The 25,520-nt window shown below is 46.8% G+C and overlaps 1 protein-coding gene across 1 annotated transcript in view; it reads right to left on the bottom strand.

Annotated features, from left to right (window-relative positions):
• Nucleotides 1-25,520, bottom strand: part of PDE5A (phosphodiesterase 5A) — a 404,052-nt gene that overhangs the window by 197,459 nt on the left and 181,073 nt on the right. Inside the window, exons 5-6 of the mRNA XM_040418267.1 lie at nt 20,793-20,845; nt 11,336-11,425 (exon numbers count right to left, since the gene is read on the bottom strand). Coding sequence (XP_040274201.1) covers nt 11,336-11,425; nt 20,793-20,845 — 143 coding nt within the window. The remainder of the gene's footprint in view (nt 1-11,335; nt 11,426-20,792; nt 20,846-25,520) is intronic.

Below are 25,520 nucleotides of genomic sequence, written 5' to 3'. Positions count from 1 at the left end.
ATCATAAATACATAAACAGCACTTATCTTGCAGACGACTGGGAACTGGGAACAGCATGCACACACACTCCAGGAAGTTGTATCAGCCGCACACTACTGCATTATGGGGAGGAACTTAAAGGGTAGCAATCAATCCACTGCATGACAGCTGAGATAGACTAACGAGATGAGAAACTAAACCAAAACAAAGAAATTCAAGGAGGAGGATCTGAGAAGCTCCTGTGAGCGCTTCTCAGCTGTCTGGCTGTGACAGTACCCCTCCCTCTAGGAGTGGACTCCGGACACTCAGAGCCCACCTTCTCAGGATGGGACCTATGGAAAGCCCTGATGAGACGGGAGGCCTTAATGTCCGTCACTGGGACCCACATCCTCTCCTCAGGACCATAACCCTCCCAATGAACGAGGTACTGGAGGGAACCGCGGACAAGACGAGAATCCACAATCCTAGAGACCTGAAATTCAAGATTTCCATCAACCATAATCGGAGGAGGAGGCAAAGGCGAGGGTACAATAGGTTGAACATAAGGTTTCAATAAGGACTTATAAAAAACATTATGGATCTTCCAAGTCTGAGGAAGATCAAGACGGTAGGCAACAGGATTGATGACAGACAGGATCTTGTAAGGACCAATAAACCTAGGACCCAACTTCCAGGAGGGAACCTTCAATTTGATATCCTTGGTAGACAACCACACCAGATCACCAACATTCAGGTCCGGACCAGGCACACGTCTCTTATCTGCCACACGCTTATATCTCTCACTCATGCTCTTTAGATTATCCTGAATCTTTTGCCAAATAGATGACAAAGACGAGGAGAATCTGTCCTCATCAGGCAAACCAAAATGAGCCCTCTCCCGAGAAAGTCCCAAACTGCGGATGGAACCCATATGCACCAAAAAATGGTGACTTATCAGAGGACTCCTGACGACGGTTATTTAAAGCAAACTCAGCAAGGGACAAAAAAGAACACCAATCCTCCTGATTCTCCGCCACAAAACAGCGCAGATATGTCTCCAGATTCTGATTGACGCGCTCTGTCTGGCCATTCGACTGCGGATGGAAAGCAGAAGAGAATGACAACCGAACCCCCAAGCGAGAACAGAAAGCCTTCCAGAATCTGGAAACAAACTGCGTGCCCCTATCAGAGACTATGTCTGAAGGAATCCCATGCAATTTGACAATGTGGTCAATAAATGCCTGCGCCAGCGTCTTAGCATTGGGCAAACCAGGAAAAGGGATAAAATGCACCATTTTGCTAAAACGGTCCACCACTACCAGAATCACAGACTTCCCCGAGGAACGAGGCAAGTCCGTTATGAAGTCCATGGACAGATGTGTCCAAGGACGGGAAGGAATGGGCAAAGGAAGGAGAGGACCTGATGGCCGTGAATGAGGGACCTTGGCACGAGCGCAAGTCTCGCAAGCTGCCACAAAACCCTCAACCGACTTACGAAGCGCAGGCCACCAGAATCTCAGAGCGATGAGATCCAGTGTGGCTCTTGCCCCCGGGTGCCCAGCAAGGACCGTGTCGTGGTGTTCTTTAAAAATCTTGTGTCTCAAAGCGAGAGGCACAAACAACCTCCCAGGAGGACAAAGATCAGGAGCTTCTGACTGGGCTGCCTGCACCTCTGCCTCCAATTCAGGAAAAAGAGCAGAGACCACCACCCCTTCAGCCAAAATGGGACCCGGGTCTTCAAAATTCCCACCTCCCGGAAAACAACGTCACAGGGCATCTGCCTTCACATTCTTAACCCCAGGGCGGAACGTAACAACAAAATTAAACCTTGAAAAGAACAAAGACCATCTGGCCTGTCTCGGGTTCAGACGCTTGGCTGACTCCAAGTAGGCCAGATTTTTATGGTCAGTAAACACGGTAATAGGGTGTCTGGCTCCCTCTAGCCAATGGCGCCATTCCTCAAAAGCCAACTTGATGGCCAACAATTCCCTATCTCCCACATCATAATTTCTCTCTGCGGAGGAGAGTTTCTTTGAGAAAAAGGCACACGGTTGCCATTTGGCAGGAGAGGAACCCTGAGACAAGACCGCACCCACCCCTACCTCAGAAGCATCAACCTCAACTATAAAGGGTAACGAAATATCAGGTTGTACTAGGATGGGAGCGGAAGCAAAACTCTCCTTGATATTAGAAAAGGCTTTACGCGCCTCTACCGACCAGGAAGAAAAATCTACCCCCTTTCTGGTCATATCAGTGAGTGGTTTAACAACAGAGGAATAATTCAAAATAAATTTCCTGTAATAATTGGCAAAGCCCAAAAAACGCATCAGCGCCTTCTGATTCTCAGGAAGCTCCCACTCAAGCACAGCGCGGACCTTCTCGGGGTCCATGCGAAAACCAGAAGCGGAGACAAGAAACCCCAGAAATTGGATTTCTGGAACCGCAAACACACATTTTTCCAGTTTCGCCTATAATTTATTCTCCCGCAGGATGAGCAAGACCTGACGTAAGTGTTCCTTATGAGTTTTGAAATCAGGAGAAAAAATCAAAATGTCATCCAAATACACTAATACAAATTTTCCCATTAAATGATAAAAAATGCTGTTGACGAAATGCTGAAAAACGGCTGGGGCATTCATCAAACCAAAAGGCATAACCAAATTCTCAAAATGGCCCTCAGGGGTATTGAAAGCCGTCTTCCATTCGTCTCCTTCTCTGACCCTAACAAGGTTGTATGCCCCTCTTAGGTCTAATTTGGAAAAGACTTTAGCCCCAACAACCTGGTTAAACAGGTCCGGGATCAGAGGAAGCGGATAAGGATCACGAATAGTGATACTGTTCAGCTCCCTGAAATCCAGACAAGGTCTTAAAGAACCATCTTTTTTCTTAACAAAGAAAAAACCAGCGGCAAACAGGTGACTTCGAGGGTCGTATGTGTCCTTTTCTCAGACTCTCAGAGATATAAGCCCGCATAGCGACCCTCTCAGGTTGGGAGAGATTGTATAAATGAATTTAGGCAGCTTGGCGCCTGGGATGAGATTAATAGGGCAATCATACTCCCTGTGCGGAGGTAAACCCTGAACTCCACTCTCAGAGAAGACATCCAAAAATTCAGAGAGGAAAGGTGGTACAGTCTTAGTAGAAACCTCAGAAACAGATGTTATGAGGCAATTCTCTCTGCAAAAGTTACTCCAACCATTTATTTGCCTCGCTTGCCAATCAATGGTGGGGTTATGTTTAGTGAGCCAGGGTAGCCCCAACACTAGAGGAGTAGGCAAACCGCTAAGGACGAAACATGACACATCCTCAACATGAGCATCACTCACAATTAAACGGATATTGTGAACTATGCCCTTAATGATTTCTGAGAAAGTGGAGCTGAATCAATAGCAAAAACAGGAATATCCTTTCCCAAAGTGCATACCTGGAAACCATGAGTTATTGCAAATTGATTATCAATGAGGTTGACAGCTGCTCCACTATCCACAAAAATCTCACAAAAAAATGCTCTTGCTCTCTAGCGCCACCTAGCAGGCAGGACAAAACGGGAACTACAAGCAAACGGAAAACCTTCAATTTCCGCCTCAACCCTGCCAATAGTAACAGACGGAACATTTTAAAAGATTTTTTCCTTTTTGTCTCTTTATTACTCCCAGAAAACTGCCTGAATCTCCTAGAGGGACAAACATTTGCCAGATGATTTATACCTCCACAACAAAAACAAACCCTCCCCTGCGGGCTGAATCTTTTATTGTCAGAGGCAATCAACCCCAGCTGCATGGACTCCTGCTCGGAAGGGGCTGACAGCGACTGAGACCCCTGTGCACAGAATGAGACCGCTGCACTGTCCCGGACTGAGTATGACAGGAAGGAGAGATCTCTCCTCTCTCTCTAAGACGCCTGTCAATACGAACAGCCTGAGACATGGCAGAATCCAAGGCGGTAGTCTTTCATGAAAGGCAAATGCATCTTTCAATCCCTCTGAAAGACCATAGCAAAATTGACTTCGGAGTGCAGCATCATTCCAACCCGTATCTGCTGCCCATCTCCGAAATTCTGAACAGTATATCTCTGCGGATTGTTTACCCTGGCATAACAGACGTAGTCTAGACTCAGCCAGAGCAATACGATCCGGATCATCATATATCTGACCCAGGGCTAAAAAGAATTCATCCACTGAACGAAGGGGAAAAGGCCCAGGACTGAGCGTTACCCCTGAGCAGCGATATAATGATCCCCACCCTCCGTTCTTCATCACCAGAAGAATGGGGAAGAAGGTGAAAATGGAGTTTGCAAGCCTCTCTAAAACGCACAAAATTCTCACTACCCCCGGAGAACGTATCCGGGAGCGAGATCTTAGGCTCAGCACAAACTCCATGAACGCAAGCTGAATCGGTCACTTGAAACTGAGAAAAAGTCTTACGGAGATCAGCTACCTCCAAAGAAAGACCCTGAAAGTGTTCAGCCAAAAGTGAAACCGGATCCATGCTTGAGACGGTTTTGGCGGCTGATAATGTCACGGATGGTGTACAGAAACAAGACAATACCATATAAACAATGTCTCTCTGGATCCACAACTAAGGAACAAAGGGAGACCCCTGCAATAGACCTGCCGCTCTCCCTCACTGCTCAGCCTATGCGAACACCCCAAAATGGCGAACACCCCAAAGGTGGATGGCCGCATATCCACGTTCCTCGGCTATCTATTACCTGAAGACCCTACAATAGTGAAGGGACACGACCACCGGCTCCCTACACTGACACGGAGGGAGTCAGGGTCACCTGGATCCAGAAAAGACAAAATCATAATACATAAACAGCACTTATCTTGCAGACGACTGACGACTGAGGACTGGGAACTGGGAACAGCATGCACACACACTCCAGGAAGTTGTATCAGCCGCACACTACTGCATTATGGGAGGAACTTAAAGGGTAGCAATCAGTCCACTGCATGACAGCTGAGATAGACTAACGAGATGAGAAACTAAACCAAAACAAAGAAATTCAAGGAGGAGGATCTGAGAAGCTCCTGTGAGCGCTTCTCAGCTGTCTGGCTGTGACACATACCTTTCTTAATGTGTGGCAGTTCTGAGGAACAGGGAAGCACAGCAGCAGCTAGGTAGCAGGCAACGAAATAGCAGGCACGAGTAGTGTAGCAAAGTCTCACTCTCTGCTATTACTCCTCTTTGGTGGCCACGACGGTAAGCATGTGGGGTGGTCCTAGCAGACATGTCATGCATAAAAATTCAGAATGTTTTTTTATTCAATGTACAGTACAGTGCGACGGCAGGGCGGGTAACAAATGCCGACAAGACTGAAAAGTCTTGCCTTCATTTGGTCATAGCTGGCGTGCCAGCAGAACGCGATCTGCATGCCACCTCTGGCATGCGTGCTACAAGTTGCCAACCCCTGATATAAGGAAATTTAAGGAAATGAAGGAGTTTCATTAAAAGGACTTTAGTAAAGTACTAGTAGAAGGACACGGCTTTGCACGGGTATATTTTATCTATTTCATTTAATGTTTGTGTGTGTCGTTAAAAGATATCAACAGCATCCACTATAACAGTGTATCTACAGTACCCCGCCCCTTTACATTGACCTCCACAGCGGCTGCCCCTTTATTAGTGACCTCCACAGTACCCTGTCTCGTTAACAGTGATTTCCACAATAATCCCGCCCCCTTAACAGTGACCTCTACAGAGCTCCGTCCCTAACTGTGACCTCCACCATTCCCTGCCTCCTTAACAGAGACCTCCACAGCACCCGCCTCTTTAACAGTGACCTCCACGGCATCCCGCCCCCTTAACAGTGACATTCACAGCAGCCCACCCCTTCAACAGTGACCTCCACAGCATCCCGCCCCCCTTAACAGTGACCTCCACAGCAGCCCACCTCTTTAGCAGTGACCTCCACTGCGGCCGTCCCTTTATTAGTGACCTCCACAAAGGGGTGGGCGATATGGCCTAAAATCTATATTGCAATATAATTTTAAGCATGTGCGATATGCGATATATATTGCGATATATTGTTTTCTATATGGTGGGGGGGCGTGTTTAAACTTTTTTTTACTTTTTATTTAATAACTATTAGTCTCCTTAAGGGCTAGAACGTAGAACCCTTGTCATATTCACCCTAATAGAGCTCTATTAGGGTGAATAGGACTTTACACTCTCACTGCTGCCCTGTGCTTTGTGCACACAGCAGCAGGGAGCTGATCCCCCTCCCCTAAATGTTGCCATCCCAGATCCCCCCCCCTCCCCTAAAACGGTGGCTTCCCAGATCCCCCCCCCTCCCCTAAACGGTGCCATCCCCAGATGCCCCCACCTAAACGGTGCCATCCCAGATGCCCCCCCCTCCCCTAAACGGTGCCATCCCCTGATCGCCCCCCCCCCCTCCCCTAACCGGTGCCATCCCCAGATCGCACCCCCTCCCCTAAAACGGTGCCATCCCCAGATCGCCCCCCCCTCCCCTAAACGGTGCCATCCCCAGATCCCCCCCCTCCCCCTAAACGGTACCATCCCCTAGATCCCCCCTCCCCCTAAACGGTGCCATCCCCAGATCCCCCCCTCCCCTAAACGGTGCATCACACAGATCCCCTCCTCCCCTAAACGGTGCCATCCACAGATCCCCCCCCCAAACCGTGCCATCCCCAGATGCCCCCCCCTAAACAGTGCCATCCCCAGATGCCCCCCCTCCCCTAAATGGTGTCATCCCCAGATCGCCCCCCCTCCCCTAAACGGTGCCATCCCCAGATCCCCCCCTCCCCTAAACGGTACCATCCCTAGATCCCCCCCTCCCCTAAACGGTGCCATCCCCAGATCCCCCCCTGCCCTAAACGGTGCCATCCCCAGATCCCCCCCTCCCCTAAACGGTGCCATCCCCAGATCCCCCCCTCCCCTAACCGGTGCCATCCACAGATCCCCCCCTCCCCTAAACGGTGCCATCCACAGATCCCCTCCCCCTCCCCTAAACGGTGCCATCCCCAGATCCCCCCCTCCCCTAAACGGTGCCATCCACAGATCCCCCCCCCTCCCCTAAACGGTGCCATCCACACACCCCCCCCTCCCCTAAACGGTGCCATCCACAGATCCCCCCTCCCCTAAACGGTGCCATCCACAGATCCCCCCCTCCCCTAAACGGTGCCATCCACAGACACCCCCCTCCCTTAAACGGTGCCATCCCACAGACACCCCCCTCCCCCTAAACGGTGCCATCCACAGACACCCCCTCCCCTAAACTGGCCCATCCACAGACCACCCCCTCCCCCTAAAACTGTGCCATCCACAGACAACCCCCCTCCCCTAAACTGTGCCATCACAGACACTTTTATTTAATAACTATTAGTCTCCTTAAGGGCTAGAACGTAGAACCCTTGTCATATTCACCCTAATGAGCTCTATTAGGGTGAATAGGACTTTACACTCTCCCTGCTGCCCTGTGCTTTGTGCACCACAGCAGCAGGGAGCTGATCCCCCTCCCCTAAAATGTTGCCATCCCCAGATACCCCCACCCCTCCCCTAAACGGTGCCATCCCCAGATCCCCCCCCCTCCCCCTAAACGGTGCCATCCCCAGATCCCCCCCCCCTAAACGGTCTTTGCCATCCCCAGATGCCCCCCCCCCTAAACGGTGCCATCCCCAGATGCCCCCCCCTCCCCTAAACGGTGCCATTCCCAGATCGCCCCCCCTCCCCTAAACGGTGCCATCCCCAGATCGCCCCCCCCCTCCCCTAAACGGTGCCATCCCCAGATCCCCCCTCCCCTAAACGGTGCCATCCACAGATCCCCCCCTCCCCTAAACGGTGCCATCCACAGATCCCCCCCCTCCCCTAAACGGTGCCATCCCCAGATCCCCCCCCCCCCCTAAACGGTGCCATCCCCAGATGCCCCCCCCCTAAACGGTGCCATCCTCAGATGCCCCCCCTCCCCTAAATGGTGCCATCCCCAGATCGCCCCCCCCTCCCCTAAACTGTGCCATCCCCAGATCCCCCCCTCCCCTAAACGGTACCATCCCTAGATCCCCCCCCCCCCTAAACGGTGCCATCCCCAGATCCCCCCCTCCCCTAAACGGTGCCATCCCCAGATCCCCCCCTCCCCTAAACGGTGCCATCCCCAGATCCCCCCTCCCCTAAACGGTGCCATCCACAGATCCCCTCCCCCTCCCCTAAACGGTGCCATCCCCAGATCCCCCCCTCCCCTAAACGGTGCCATCCACAGATCCCCCCCCTCCCCTAAACGGTGCCATCCACAGATCCCCCCCCCTCCCCTAAACGGTGCCATCCACAGATCCCCCCCTCCCCTAAACAGTGCCATCCACAGACACCCCCCTCCCCTAAACGGTGCCATCCACAGACACCCCCCTCCCCTAAACTGTGCCATCCACAGACACCCCCCCTCCCCTAAACTGTGCCATCCACAGATCCCCCCCCCCCTCCGACGCTCACAGGAATACATTTAAAAACTAATCAGTAACTTTAACTTTATTAATTGGTGATCTCTTTACTGTATACCTTACTAGGTCTTAGCTCCGATAACAGCAGGCAGTGCGGGGGGCGGCGCTCACTCACTGACGTCACGCGCCTGCGCCGCCTAGTGGGAGGAGCAGGCGCGTGACGTCAGTGAGTGAGCGCGCCCCGCCCGCACTGCCTGCTGTTACGGAGCTAAGACCCTAGTAAGGTATACAGTCAAAGAGATCACTAATTAATAAAGTTAAAGTTACTGATTCGTTTTTTAAATGTTATACTGTCAGCGGCGTGGCCCCTGTATATTCTAACCCCCAGGCAAGCGTCCCTGTCACCATGGGAACGCCCTGGGGGTTAGATTAACCATCGGATTTGAGTTTTTCACGCGCTCACTGAGATTGTGAAAACTCAATGATTTACTGTCAGTCCCTCCCCTCTCCTCTTTTGTCATTGGTGGTCAGCGGCAGCCGCGCACAGTGGGGAGGGAGGGACTCTCTCCTTCTCCACTGTGCGACTCAGGAGAAGATAGTGCGCGCAGAGAGCGCGATCATATCGCGGTCCGGGATATAGGGCCGATATGCTCAAAATCCATATCGTGGCACAAATTTATATCGCATATCGCCTATATCGTCTATATCGCCCCACCCCTACCTCCACAGTACCCCCATCTCCTAAAGGGATTCTGTCACCTCGTATAACACAAAAATTCAGATTTTAAACACGTCATGCTCCACAGCTTACCTTGAATCGGCTGTGCTGTTTTTTATTTGTAATCCGTCAGCAGTTTTGCAGAAAAACAACTTTTATAAACCCTGAAGGTGCCCAGAGGGGCGTTATGTTCCCCTTTGTGTGCCCAGTAACGCCCCTCTTACAGTGCCTAAACGCCTTCCTCAGAATCCCTAACCACCCCACAGCGTCTCATCCCTCTCCTCCCCCTCCCTGACGGCCGAGCGAAGTCTCGCGAAGACGCAGTACCCACTGAGGGCTGTGCCAGTGCGATTTGCTGGAGACTGAGGGCAGGAGCTTCATCGTCGTCACTGGGCATGCGCGAGCCCAGTGACGTCCGATGCTCGCGCGAGACTTCGCTCGGCCGTCAGGAGGGGGGAGGCGAGGGCTGAGACGCTGTGGCGGTTAGGGATTCTGGAGGAAGGCGTTTTGGGCACTGTAAGAGGGGCGATACTGGGCACACAAAGGGGAACATAATGCCCCTCTGGGCACCTTCAGGGTTTTATAAAAGTCGTTTTTCTGCAAAACTGCTGGACGGATTACAATAAAAACAGCACAGCCGATTCAAGGTAAGCTGTGGAGCATGACTGGTTTAAAATCTGAATTTGTGTTATACGAGGTGACAGAATCCCTTTAACAGTGATTTCCACAACACCCTGTCCCCTTAACAGTGGCTTCTACAGCAATCTGCCCCTTAACACTGACCTCCATAGCGGACCGTCCCCTTAACTGTGACCTCCACAGCAGCCTGCCCCTAGGCTGGCCAGGGTTCCAGTTTTAGGGCGGACAGTCCAGCTTTAAGACTCCCTGGATGGACACAGGGATGTCCTTTTGAACAGCTCACTCTCAGAAAGTATCTCTGCCTCCCACCCACAGAAGTTGATTTTTACCTTCATTTTTTCAATCCCCGTCGGCTGCGGAGTGGGAGGGGCGTGGCTTAGCGGGACTGGTTGCAGGATTTTTTAAGTCTGTCTTTTGAGGGTGGCGTGAATGGCACCCTACTGCCCCCCTGAACAGTGACCTCCACAGCACTCCGCTCCCTTAACAGTGTCATTAACAGAGCCCCTCCCCCTTTAAAGCTGACCTACAGCAGTAAAGAAAACTGGCTGGGTTGTTATGGAAACCTGGTGTAAACCTGTGTGTATGTTGAGACTAAGGGCCTGCAAAGCTTCTATTGGCTGTTAAGGGTTCATACCAGACATACAGTACAAACCCAAAGTTTGGACCACACTTCTCATTCCAAGAGGTTTCTTTATTTTCATGACTATGAAGGCATCAAAACTATGAATTAACACATGTGGAATTATATACCATAAACAAAACCAGTGTGAAACAACTGAAAATATGTCATATTCTAGGTTCTTCAAAGTAGCCACCTTTTGCTTTGATTACTGCTTTGCACACTCTTGGCATTCTCTTGATGAGCTTCAAGAGGTAGTCCCCTGAAATGGTCTTCAACAGTCTTGAAGGAGTTCCCAGAGTTGCTTAGCACTTGTTGGCCCTTTTGCCTTCACTCTGCGGTCCAGCTCACCCCAAACCATCTTGATTGGGTTCAGGTCGGTGACTGTGGAGGCGGGGTCATCTGGCGCAGCACCCCCTCACTCTCCCTTCATGGTCAAATAGCCCCTTACTTTCACGGTTTTCCAATTTTTCGGCTGGCTGGACTGACCTTCATTTCTTAAAGTCATGCTGGCCACTCGTTTTCTTTAACTTAGCTGCTTTTTTCTTGCCATAATACAAATTCTAACAGTCTATTCAGTAGGACTATCAGCTGTGTATCCACCTGACTTCTCCTCAACGCAACTGATGGTCCCAACCTCATTTATAAGGCAAGAAATCCCACTTATTAACCTGACAGGGCACACCTGTGAAGTGAAAACCATTAAGGGGACTACCCTCTTGAAGCTCATCAAGAGAATGCCAAGAGTGTGCAAAGCAGTAATCAAAGCAAAGGGTGGCTACTTTGAAGAACCTAGATATGACATATTTTCTGTTGTTTCACACTTGTTTGTTATGTATATAATTCCACATGTGTTAATTCATAGTTTTGATGCCTTCAGTGTGAATCTACAATTTTCATAGTCATGAAAATAAAGAAAACTCTTTGAATGAGAAGGTGTGTCCCAAACTTTTGGTCTGTACTGTACATACACTCAGCTTTATATATTAGATTCTGAATAAAGTGTTACCTGATTACGTCTGTTCTCAAGTAGTGATGTTTCATACAATTGTGCGTTGTGTAATACAATCCCACAAAATGCCAGGTAAGCGGCAAAGTCCTAAAATAAGGAACATAAATGAATAAGAAAGATTAACGACATGTAAAACACATTACATTCCTCTATTTTGCTCTTCAGAAATATGCATTTTACCTAATTGACAATAACTATGGCAAGTTATCTATTAGATTATTTGCCTCCGATCTTATTTGTTTTTCAGGGTATAGACATGTAACTTCCACTGCATAGATAACAGTTTTTTCTGCAAAACCGCTGACCAAACAAATCATTATAGACAACCCCTTTTAAACATGTGATCCTCTAATCACCCATATAATACACTGCAATACTTCTGTCAAGTTACAGTAGAACTAATAGAAAGCCTATTATATCCCAGGGGGAATTGGTTGACAATTGCAATGGTGAGCAGGTGTAATTACAAGTATGTCATCCTCATTCACTTTCTATGGGATGGCTCTGTAGTATTCTACTTGAACAGACAGAGCCATCCCATAGAAGTGAATGTAGACGCCATACTTGTAATTAACACCTGCTAACCATTGCAATTGCTTCGGAGAGCAGATAAACAGAGCGGAGGAAGGCAGCACTCATATAGCTTATTGGCAGAGGTGCGGGAGTCGGACCCCCACGATCTGATATTGATGACCTATCGTAAGGATAGGTCATCAATCGTTAAAAAGTGGAAAAACCCTTTAAGGTATTGAATGAGGCTGGCAATGGGTTCTGGCAAGCCTCAATCACATGAATAGGTGAGTAGCTGACATTTTGCAACCAAATTCTGCCACATGTTGAAAATACAGCTAAAATAATTAGCACATAATGCTAGTATTCATATTTAGCATATGCCAGTTCTAGAGAAAGTTTAAAGTTCTGAAAACAATGAAAAAAGAACATTTCTATGAAGTTTCTCCTATAACCATTGTACAAAATGTAAAATATGACTTAGGCTACTTTCACACTAGCGTTCGGAGCGGGTCCGTCTGATGTTTCATCAGACGGATCCGCTCCTATAATGCAGACGTTTGCATCGTTCAGAACCGGATCCGTCTGCATTATAAACTTAGAAAAATTTCTAAGTGTGAAAGTAGCCTGAGGGATCACGTTGGACTTTACATTAGAAAGTCAATGGGGGACCGGATCCGCTTGAAGATTGAGCCATATGGCGTCATCTTCAAGCGGATCCGTCCCCATTGACTTCCATTGTAAGTCTGGACGGATCTGCTCGCCTCCGCACGGCCGGGGCGGACACCCCGAACGCTGCAAGCAGCGTTCAGGTGACCGCTCACTGAGCGGAGCGGAGGCTGAACGCTGGCAGGCGGATGCATTCTCAGTGGATCCGCCTCCACTGAGAATGCATTAGAGCTGAACGGCTGCGTTCAGGACCGCTCGTGAGCCCCTTTCAACAACGGAGCTCACGAGCGGACAACCTGAACGCAGGTGTGAAAGTAGCCTTAGAGGTGTGGATATTTCAGAAAGCTAGAAAATGTTACGATTAGAATGTAATTGTGCATGATGACAATCTCTAAAAGGTGCTGTGGAACATAATAGTGTTATATGAGCAAAAAATCAACATCGGGTTGTGCAGTGCTATGATATTGATGGACTATCCACAGGATAAATTATCAATATCAGATCAGCAGGTACTCTGGTATCCCCCCGCTGAGAGGTAGCAGTGGCCCGTTTGAGCACTGCTTCCCCCTTCAAAATTACCCTGCATATCATCTCTTTGTAGACGAAGCACAGTGTAATTATAACTGCTTGTCCATTTAAAGGGGTTATCCCATGACTAATGTAAAAAATGAAAAATCAAACATTCCATATAGTACATGACAATCTATTTCTAACAAAGCTAGAACCAGCCCTGTACCTCACATGGATCCAGAGATCTCCCCCATCCCTATCACAGCTCAGGAGGCAGTTGAAACTGAGCATGTGCAGCTATTTAGGCTACTTTCACACTTGCGTTCGGGGTTCCGCTTGTGAGCTCCGTTTTGAAGGCTCTCACAAGCGGCCCCCCGAACGCATCCGTACTGCCCCAATGCATTTCTTAGTGGATGCGGATCGCTCAGAATGCATCAGTCTGGCTCCGCTTGCCCTCGTTCCGCTCAGCAGGCGGACACCCCGAACGCAGCTTGCAGCGTTCGGGTGTCCGCCTGGCCGTTGTGGAGCAAAACGGATCGTTCAGACTTACAATGTAAGTCAATGGGAACGGATCCGTTTGAAGTTGACACAATATGGTGCAATTTTCAAACGGATCCGTCCCATTGACTTTCAATGTAAAGTCTGGAAGGATCAGTCTGACTAACTTTCCACATCTTACATTTTTTTCGCAACTATAATGCAGACGGATCCGTTCTGAATGGATACCCAACATTTGCATTATAGGAGCGGATCCGTCTGTGCAGACACCAGACGGATACGCTCTGAACGCAAGTGTGAAAAGTAGCCTTCGGGAGATAAGAAAAATAAGCTGCAGGTGGCGCTATATAGATACATTTTATTGAATAGCTCAGTGGCTATGCTAATTTTTAACTTACATGCAATTACAAAAATATTCAGATCCAGGTGCTGGTTTGAAAAGTGTAGAATATTTTTCGGGAACCACCCCTTTAAGTGATTGCTGAGGATGGATCATCAATATCGTAGACCGTACAACCCCATTTAATCGCATGATATAACATCTGTGTCTATTCATGCTTCCTGTGTGATCAATGTTCCTGTAGAAAGAAATGTTCCCTTCGGACCTAATCATAAATAATCAAAATATATCACATTTTGAAGAAGAAAAAAGCACAAAACACAGCTGAATAGATTATTGGGTAATTATGTAACATCCCCAGGATGTTAACCTTGACTACGCAATACACATTAGGACCCCTGGTCTGTAAAACACTATTCACTTAGCAAATGTGCTTCTCAAAAAACCATTGTTATCAAACCAGGTGCTCATTATGCAGTATTATAAATTAAAGGTCGGTACAATGTAAACTATGTAATGGCAACAAATCCAAGTATCGACATCAGGTCTCTAGCTGTAAACAAATAATCAAGACAGTGAGGGTCATTTAGTGAGATGTCATTCTTATTAAAAAGCCACCTGGAGGAAGATCCGACCAATTAATTAAGGCCTCTTTCCACACTTGCGTTGGTCCGGATCGGCGATGTACTCCACTTGCCGGAATTACACTCCGGAATCCGGAAAAACCGCAACGTGTACTGAAAGCATTGAAGACGGAACCGTCTTCCAAATGCTTTCAGTGTTACTATGGCACCCAGGACGCTATTAAAGTCCTGGTTGCCCTAGTAGGAGCGGGGAGCGGGGGGCGGTTATACTTACAGTCCGTGCGGCTCCCGGGGGCGCTCCCGAATGACGTCAGAGCGCCCCATGCGATGGATGACGTGATCCATGCGATCACGTGATCCATGGCTTGGGGCGCCCCTGACGTCACTCTGGAGCGCCCGGGGAGCCGCACGGCGGTAAGTACACTGCTCCCCCGCTCCCCGCTACACTTACCATGGCTGTAGGACTTTAGCGTCCCGGCAGCCATGGTAACCACTCTGAAAAGCTAAATGTCGGCTCCGGCAATGCGCCGAAACGACGTTTAGCTTAAGGCCGGATCCGGATCAATGCCTTCCAATGGGCATTAATTCCGGATCCGGCCTTGCGGCAGTGTTCGGATTTATGGCCGGAGCAAAAAGCGCCAGCATGCTGCGGTATTTTCTCCGGCCAACAAACGTTCCGTACCGGAACTGAAGACATCCTGATGCATCCTGAACGGATTACTCTCCAATCAGAATGCATTAGGATAATCCTGATCAGGATTCTTCCGGCATAGAGCCCCGACGACGGAACTCTATGCCGGAAGACAATAACGCAGGTGTGAAAGAGCCCTAAGAGGTGCATGCCTCAACAAACTTTTTTCAAGTTCTTTCCTGTCACACCCACTGTCTGTCCTCAGAGCGCTGTCCACGTCCCCAGATTCCTCAGGCTCTACAGGGTCTGCCTCCATCCTAAAACCAGCTCACTGCTGAAAGTGTCCTCGACAAAAAGAGGCTGGGACCTTACCTCTTCACCATTGCCCCTTTTGACTTATTCCAGGGACAATTCCCCTTCATGGTTGTTTCTATCCAATGTATCTACCCGAGCCCAAGCCATATCGGAATACATAAGGGAAAACCTGGAGAGGGGCTTTTTTTTAACATCCTCCTCACGGCTGGTTCTGGATTTTTCTTTGTCAAGAAGAAGGATAGGTCTCTCCGGCCCTGTATAGATATTGCAGACTAAATAAAATCACTGTCAAAAACAAATAGTCTATTTTGCTAAATCCAGAACTCTATGATATTGCTCCGAGGAGCCAAGGTCTTTACAAAGCTGGACTTAAAGAGGTGTATAATTTGATCCGGATATGTGAGGGTGCTGAAAGGAAGACTCCTTTTAACCCCCATGATGGACACTACTAATATCTCGTCATGCTTTTCGGTCTGAGTAACGTTCTGGGGTTTCCAAGAATTTGTCAAACATCTTTCGTGGACCTTCTTTTTTCCGTTTTGGTATTCTACTTGGATGATATCCTAATCTTTTTCATGATCTGATCTCTCACAGTAAGGCCTCTTTCACACTACCATTTTTTTTTTTCGTTTTGCGGGCCGTTTTTTTTTGCGTTCCGTATTGGTCCGTATACGGAACCATTCATTTCAATGGTTCCGCAAAAAAACGGAATGTACTCCGTATGCATTCCGTTTCCGTATTTCCATTTTTTCGTTCCGTTTGAACGACTAGAAACATGTCCTATATTTGGCGCAAATCACGTTCCGTGGCTCATTAAAGTCAATGGGTCCGCAAATAAAATAGAATGCATAGGAAATGCATCGTATGTTTTCCGTATCCGTTCTGGTTTTTTTCTGAACCATCTATTGAAATTGTTATGCCCAGCCCAATTTTCTCTATGTAATTACTGTATACTGTATATGCCCATACGGAAAAAACGGAACGGAAAAAACGGAACCGAAATGGAAAACAGAAAAAACAGAACCCACGGATCCGTGAAAAACAGAACGCAAAACACTGAAATCGACAACTGTAGTGTAAAAAGAGGCCTAAACATGTATGTACCGTTCTCCAGCGTCTGAGAAGTGCAAATTCGAAAAATTATCTCTTTCGAAAGAGATTCCTTGCCTTTCCTGGGATACATTATTTTGATCACATTATTAAGATGGACTTCGAAAAAAAGTCAGGGGTACTGGATTGGCTACGTCTTTCTGGCTTGCGTGCTAACAAAGGTTCTAGGTTTCGCAAACTATTACAGACAGTCAAGTTCTAATTTTTCCACCCTGACCACGCCAACCTCCACCATAACCGTTAAAGTGGTGAATGGGGTGAACTCCAGAAACTGAATCCACCTTCCAGTCCCAAAAGCAGGCCTTCTCATCCACATAAAGTCACATCACTACCCAGATGTCTCCAAGCAATTCTTTTTGAAGGTGGGCTCTCCCTCTGTGGGATAGGAGCTGTACAAGCTTCTTAAAAGGCAAACTGATCACTGTGGCTTCTTTTCAAAGGCTTTCTCTGTAGCAGAGTGGAATATCAATTAGTGACAGAGACTTGTGGCTTGGAATAGTGGCATCCTCTGCTGGAGGGTGCCAGGTCACTCAGTCATCATTTAGGTCACAATAATTTAACTTATCTCAAGTCCACTCAACGACTCTATCCTTGTCACGCCCAGTGGTCCATTTTTTGGCCATTTCATCCAGCAGACAAGAATGTCAAGGTTGATGTCTTGTCCCGGTCCTTCGATCTAGCTGAACAGGAGGAGATTGCCACAGCACATACTTGATCTGACAGTATAGCCTCAGTGGCTCTTGTCAGTTAAAAGACACCCTGTCTGACAGGACATTCATCCATTTGGACAGAAGGAAGAAGGTCCTGTCTTGGGGACAACACTCTAAAATTGTCATCTGGGTCTGCGCAAGATGGCTACTCTGATTTTTTCGACACTACAAGGTGGCCCTACCATATCTAAAAAGATGTTTGGCACTTTGTTGTAGCTACTTTACCTGCTGCCCCAGAGTACAATCCCCTATTAAAGCCCTGCAGGACTTCATTTCCTGTTGCCAGCACCTGTAGTTCCATGGCAGCATATCGCCATGGCATTTCATCACAGACTTGCCTCTTTCCTCTGGGTTTCCAGTAATCTGGGTAACAATACCAAGAGTCAAAGTTGAAACTTTGGCTTACTGACTCCACAGCCTGTTTAATGGGTCAGTATTCAGTCCAGGTGCTGTCCATTCTAAACTTGGGCAGCACCCCCAAACAGGAAAATGATTGTCTGATGAGAACTTAGGGTACGGCTACACAGGTCGCGGCCAGTATCGCAGGGTCTGTAAAGGTCATTTTTATATAAATTAATACAAAAAACAAAATGGACTGCACACGTTATATATACAACACAAAGAGCTAGAAATGGGGGTCATTCTAGATAAAAGTGGTACAATACGACTATAAATGAGTAATGGAAGCTCTTAGCGCACATACGTGTCGGGCCCCCATTGCCTTTGTAAAAATGAATGCGGTCGCAACAGGAGTCACACGTTTGCCGTGATTGCGACTGCTGAATCACAAAAAATCCAGCAGAGTTGGATTTTTTGTGATTCAGGGGTCACAGTCGCAAACGCTCTGTGACTCCATTCATTTCTAAGGATTACCACTACACTGAGATTCCCTTGTGATCCCGACCGCCCCTTAGACTTGCTCACAATGATATTTGTGTCCATTTCATCAAGCTTCCATTGCTATTTGAATAAAAAAAACAAGCCAAACAAGATTCCTAATTAACTGAAACCAGGAAAGTTTCATTATAAGTCAATGGATACATCAGGATTCCTCCTGAGGGTGTTTGGGTTAAAGCTACATAGGAAAAAAGATGTATCTGATTTTGATTTTAAAGTAAAACACTCTTAAAATAAATGTGTATTCGAAAATGAGTTTCTGCCAGTTATTTTTCTACTTTGTTTTTAATTTACTGATTGCAGATTTTTATTCTAATTGTAGAGAATTATTATGGGGGCTGACCTCTTGCCTGAGTTGTTCTTAACAGCATTTAGAGATATGCTTTACAGTGGCCACCGTGGACACTATGGACAGGAAGGGGGCCTCACTGTCATTCATGAAAGAGTTTCCTGGGTATGCTCTGACCTGTGCAGAGGTTGGCGTAGATAAGCTTTAAGAATGACTTATGTGAATGGTGGATCCCCTGTTATTTATATATAGGTCACATCTGTCATTCTAATCTGCCTTTAATAATACGCAGTTAACTGCAGTAAAGTGACCTGTACAGACCGAAAAGTGGGGCCTAATATTATTCTTAGTGACCAGTGGGATTTGCAGGATTTATGGTTCATTTTTATACAATCATTGACACTGAAAACTTAAATATAACATCACAAAAATGTATTTAAACATATGTTTAGCACCCTAAGGTCTTACTTAGACATCAGTGAATCAGTAAGTGTGCTGTCTGTTCATTATATCTGTTATTTTCCACTGACCCATGAGTCAGCGGAAAAATTTGTGGAGACATGCACTTTTTCGGTCTGTGATGCTGACCAAAACCACCCATGAAGTCTATGGGTCTGTGAAACCCACAACAAGACTAGCATCCATGTTCTGTCAGTGGTTTCACAGACCATTGGTAGGAGATGCTCTGTATATTAATTCTAAGCCCTTGCAGTGTCGGGTGACACACGGAGATCAAAAAACAGTCCAAACACACATGCTTCAAGGACATTTCACGGATGAACCACTGGCAATCTTGTCACGGATGTCATTATGGACATAGATGTGTGAATAATTTCCGCGCGGGTGCAATGAATGACGTGAACGCATTGCACCCGCACTGGATCCAGACCCATTCATTTCAATGGGTCAGTGTACATGAGTGTTTTTTTTTTTTCACGCATTTTTCTGCGTTGTGTGAAACATCTATGTTCTAAGTTCTGCGTGAACAAAGCATTGCATCCAGAAGCAAGCGCGTGTGCGAACCATTTTTCCCTGATGGTTGCTAAGAGGTGTTGTTTGTAAACCCTCAGTTTTTTTATCACGGTGTGGAAAAACGCAATCAAAACGCATTGCACTTGCGCGGAAAAAACTGAACAACAAAACACAATCGCAGATAAAACAGATTGAACTTGCTTGGAAAATGGTGAGAGTTTCACTGAACGCACCCTGAACGCATCCGGACCTAATCCGTCACGCTCGTGTGAAAGAGGCCTAAGGCTTTCTTAGGCTGGGTTCACACGGGCGTTGCGGGGAAAGATGCGGGTGCGTTGCGGGAACATGTTTGGTTCCCAGACCCGAACCCGGACCTCTTCACAGAAGTTCGGGTTTGGGTTCAGTATTCTGTAAATTGTATTATTTTACCTTATAACATGGTTATAAGGGAAAATAATAGCATTCTTTAATACAGAATGCTTAGTAAAAAGTCAATTGAGGGCTAAAAAAAGAAATAAAAATTAACTCACCTCCTCCAATTGATCGCGTAGCTGCCGGTCTCCTATTCTTTCTTCAGCACCTGTCAAAGGACCTGTGGTGACGTCACTGTGCTCATCACTTGGTCCATCACCATGGTAATGGATCATGTGATGTATCATGTGATGAGCACAGTGATGTCACCACAGGTCCTTTGACAGGTCCTGAAGAAAGAACAGGAGACCGGCAGCTACGCAATCAATTGGAGGAGGTGAGTAAATTTTTTTATTTATTTTTTAACCCTCAATTGACCTTCTACTAAGCATTTTGTATTAAAGAATGCTATTATTTTCCCTTATAACCATGTTATAAGGGAAAATAATAATGATCGGGTCTCCATCCCGATCGTCTCCTAGCAACCATGCATGAAAATGGCACCGCATCCGGACTTGCTTGCGGATGCTTGCGATTTTCACGCAGCCCCATTCACTTCTATGGGGCCTGCATTGCGTGAAAACACACATTATAGAGCTTGCTGCGATTTTCACGCAACGCACAAGTGATGCGTGAAAATCACCGCTTATATGCACAGCCCCATAGAAATGAATGGGTCCGGATTCAGCGCAGGTGCAATGCGTTCACCTCACGCATTGCACCCGCTCGGAAAACTCGCCCGTGTGAAAGGGGCCTTATGGAATCTTCATACCATAAAATGCATGGACACTCTTCAAGCATATGGCTGCACATTAATACCTATGGATACTAAAGAGTAAATGCCTGGAGGACTAATTCAGACATGTACTGTCAAATATATGGCCATGTACGGTGTGAACGTAGTCACCTTACTGGATGAGAACCAAAAAAGGAAATCAAAGTTGTCCACTTTGTTTAAATTACGTATTCACACATATGCAGAATAATCATTAACAGGACATGCATTACCTTCTCATCTTGCTCAGTAAATGTCCCATTGCTGTCAGATTTCTTATTGATTGCTGTGCCACTCCAACCACCTGATTCAAAGATTGAACAAATAATTAGCACGCGTAACTACATGAATATGAACAGCAAATATCAAATGACACAAAAGTAACATATAAAAAGTGTAACGCAGGAATATAAAAGCTGTGCGATTTACATAACAAATGTATGCAAACTGCTCAGTGCTGACCAATCACACCATATTCCTACATAAAAAAGAAATGAACTGAATGACATCAAAAGCAAGAAAACAAGGTGCGAGTCCAGACATTGCACTTGCCTGAAAAAAATTGGGCAGGAGTTGTGTATGACATACGAGTGCACAGGATCACAGGAAGAGCACTGCATAAAACTGACCAAATTAAGCGCATACACTTCCTACTTAATGCTCTTTACAAAGGGCCTGCATATTCTCTCTTTTATAAATCCTACTTGTATTCCCCCATGAAATAACAAATCTGGTTCATCTCTTCATAGAGATTTGCGTTGTGCTGTGCATTTATTAATCATCTTCGAAAATTTCTGAATTAATTCTGAACTGGGTGGTTACCATTGCGGGCGGGTCCATGCACACTCAACATTGTCCAATCAGAGCTGACACTGCCAGACTGTGTAGGAACTTTGCCAAGGGGAATGGTAACACATAGTTGTCAGTGTAATCATGTATATTCAGAAGGAATAGCAGAGGAACCGGTACCAGGGATGAGAAGTTAGAAGTCAATAAGCAAACTTCCGACTCAAACTTCAAATGTTTCATAAATGGCTCATGTATAGTAATTAGTTATACTTTTCTTTGATAAATTCGGGGCTAAGGCCTCACACACACAGCCATTGTCCGCGCTGTCGTGTGCAGACCCATTCACTTGAAATTGGGTCTGCGATCTGCCATCGATGGTCTGCCACACCAAACAAAATGTCGCGGACGTATCAAGACATACGGACGTTCCGGCGCAGTGAGTGGCAGTAGATCTGTGAGACTGGCAACACGTGGTTTGATCTCACAGGTTTTCCTTTGGATCAATAGGCGTCTGTGTTGTTTCTGGTAATGGCATAGCCATTGCCTCCAGGTGTTCCTTTTGTGGTCATTTAACCTTCCTTATTTATAGTTGCTTCTCCCACTATGCTGTGCGGTTTATAGCTTCTGTGCTGTGGATTGTTTGTGGTTGGATCTCGGCTGAGTTCCTGGTGCTTCCATGGCCTCTTTAAAGTTAAGTCTTTCCTTTCCCTTTATGTATTTTGTTTGGGTTCTGTTGTGTTGCATTTCCCTATTGTTTGTATTAGGCCTGAAGTAGACTCCTGTTCGTCCTTCCTTTTGGAGGAATAGGTAGTCTGGTCCCTGCCATTAGTACCAGGGTCCTGGATAGGACGCTAGGTATTCCTGCGTATGAACTCGACTACCATTGGGGTCTGTTCATACTGGCAGTCAGTCAGGATTTTGGTTAGGGTTTTCACTAGGAGGTGTCCATATTCCTTCCCTAGTTCTCAGGCCTGATTCCCTGTTTCCCCCTTCCCTCTATGCTCGGTGTGGTGTTTCCCTCCCCAACGAAGCGTGGAATTATAAAACGCCAAAACGTCATTTTTTGTTTGTTTGTGTGCAGCCATGGATGGATCCCTATTGCTGCAGTGGCAGGTCAGCTGCAGGGCTGTCTTTGGAGGTAGCTGACCTCCGCACGATCGTCTTGCAGATGCAGAGATCACAGGCTGTTGGTCCTGGTGGTAGATGGTGAAGACCAGGCCTATTCTGGAGCCTAAAGTATGCCCTCCCAGACAGATTCTTTGGGAGACATGATAATTTCATTTTGTTAGGGAGGCGTGCAAACTGTATTTTAGGCTACGTCCACACTCATCTGGGGATAAGAAACAGCGAGTCAGTGTTGTTCTTTCCTTGCCTTAAGGGTACTTTCACATTTGCGGCAGGGGAGTCGGGCAGGCTGTTACGGCGGGTGAACAGCCTGTCGGATCCATCCTACCGCTAGTTCACGTGTGCCCCCGGACTGCCGCTCCGTCCCGATTGACTTAATGGGGGCGGAGTTCCGGCGGCAGTACGGCAAGAGGCAGCCGGACTAAAACTACGACATGAAGTACTTTTAGTCCGACTGTCTCTCGCTGTGCGCTGCCGTACTGCCGCCAGAACCCCGCCCCATTATAGTCAATGGGGACGGAGCGGATGTCCGGGGTACATGTGAACTAGCGGCATGACAGATCCGCCAGGCAGTTCACCCGCTGGTACAGCCTGCCAGACTCACCTGCCGCTAGTGTGAAACTAGCCAAATGGGATGCACAGTCATTTGCTTTTTCTCTGTCGACCGGGTCGCAGTCTCTCCGGTCTGTAGATGATATTTTTCAAAGATTTGGGTCTTATCTATGATGATCCGGATCGGACCTCTCTAGCCTGAAACCAAGCTGCGCGGCCTTCATCACGGTGATCGTTCCACTGACATTTATTGCTCTGAATTTAGGAGGTGGGCTACGGACACAGAGTGGAACGATCCTGCTCTCATAGCCAGTTTTGTCAAGGGTTATCAGTATCAGAGAGGCTGAAGGACGCTTTGGCCTTTCTTGAAACCCCCGTGTCTCTGGAGGCTGCTATGTGAGCTACTCCTAGATCTCTTTTAAGCATACTGGTAATAGGAAGGGAGTGTGTTTTTCTGCAGACAGAAGGGACATTTTATCAGAGTATGTCCATACAGGGAAGTGCAGAATTATTAGGCAAGTTGTATTTTTGAGGATTAATTTTATTATTGAACAAAAACCATGTTTCAATGAACCCAAAAAAAACTCATTAATATCAAAGCTGAATACTTTTGGAAGTAGTTTTTGTTTGTTTTTAGTTTTAGCTATTTTAGGGGGATATCTGTGTGTGCAGGTGACTATTACTGTGCATAATTATTAGGCAACTTTAACAAAAAACAAATATATACCCCATTTCAATTATTTATTTTTACAGTGAAACCAATATAACATCTCAACATTCACAAATATACATTTCTGACATTCAAAAACAAACAAAAACACAAATCAGTGACAATATAGCCAACCTTTCTTTGCAAGGACACTCAAAAGCCTGCCATCCATGGATTCTGTCAGTGTTTTGATCTGTTCACCATCAACATTGCGTGCAGCAGCCAACCACAGCCTCCCAGACACTGTTCAGAGAGGTGTACTGTTTTCCCTCCTTGTAAATCTCACATTGATGATGGACCACAGGTTCTCAATGGGGTTCAGATCAGGTGAACAAGGAGGGCCATGTCATTAGATTTCTTCTTTTATACCCTTTTCTTGCCAGCTCACGCTTGTGTGTGGAAGTACTTGGAGCCGTGGGATGGAGCATGACCTGCATGAAAATCATGTTTTTCTTGAAGGATGCAGGACTTCTTCCTGTAACACTGCTTGAAGAAGGTTGTCTTCCAGAAACTGGCAAGTAGGACTGGGAGTTGAGCTTGACTCCATTCCTCCACCCGGAAAAGGCCTCACAAAGCCTCAACTTTGATGAAACAGCCCAAACCAGTATCTCCACCTCCACCTTGCTGGGTCCGAGTCGGACTGGAGCTCTCTGCCCTTTACATCCAGCCACGGGCCCATCCATCTGGCCCATCAAGTCTCATTCTCATTTTCATCAGTCCATAAAACCAAAAGAAAAATCAGTCTTGAGATATTTCTTGGCCCAGTCTTGACGTTTCAGCTGTGTGTCTTGTTCAGTGGTGGTCGTCTTTCAGCCTTTCTTACCTTGGCCATGTCTCTGAGTATTGCACACCTTGTGCTTTTGGGCACTCCAGTGATGTTGCAGATCTGAAATATGGCCAAAACTGGTGGCAAGTGGCATCTTGGCAGCTGCACGCTTGACTTTTCTCAGTTCATGGGCAGTTATTTTGCGCCTTGTGTTTTTCCACACGCTTCTTGCGACCCTGTTGACTATTTTGAATGAAACGCTTGATTGTTCGATGATCACGCTTCAGAAGCTTTGCAATTTTAAGAGTGCTGCATCCCTCTGCAAGATATCTCACTATTTTGACTTTTCTGAGCCTGTCAAGGCCTTCTTTTGACCCATTTTGCCAAGGAAAGGAAGTTGCCTAATAATTATGCACACCTAATATAGGGTGTTGATGTCATTAGACCACACCCCTTCTCATTACAGAGATGCAAATCACCTAATATGCTTAAATGGTAGTAGGCTTTCGAGCCTATACAGCTTGGAGTTAAGACAACATGCATAAAGAGGATGATGTGGTCAAAATACTAATTTGCCTAATAATTCTGCACTCCCCTGTATATTCAACAGCAAAAAGAAAAAAAGGGACATTTAATTCCATCTGACTCTTGGAGGGGTGAGAGGAGAGTCAGAAAATGTGCATTTGTCTTTGAATGGTAGTAACAGATTTCTCCTGACTGCTGAGGTGGCGCTATAGTCATAAACTGTGGGGATTGAGGTATTTATCGATAGCGGGGCCTGGGTGAAATTGATTGATGCTTAGTTCGTCCATATGCACGGATTGTCACCAAGTGCATTAGAAAAAAACATTTCCATTTTTGGTATTGATTCTGCACCTACAGTTGTGTTCCAAATTATTCAACCCCCAATGCTGTAAAGGGTTTTAGGGAATTTAGTGTAAATTTGTAATTGTGTTCAGAATGAAAATCTTACAAGGACTTTTTAAAGAACCAAATGCAACTAAAATGACATCAATTGTT

Source organism: Bufo bufo, chromosome 2, assembly GCF_905171765.1.
Source record: "Bufo bufo chromosome 2, aBufBuf1.1, whole genome shotgun sequence".
NCBI lineage: Eukaryota > Metazoa > Chordata > Amphibia > Anura > Bufonidae > Bufo > Bufo bufo.
This window is presented reverse-complemented; position numbering and strand designations above follow the sequence as displayed.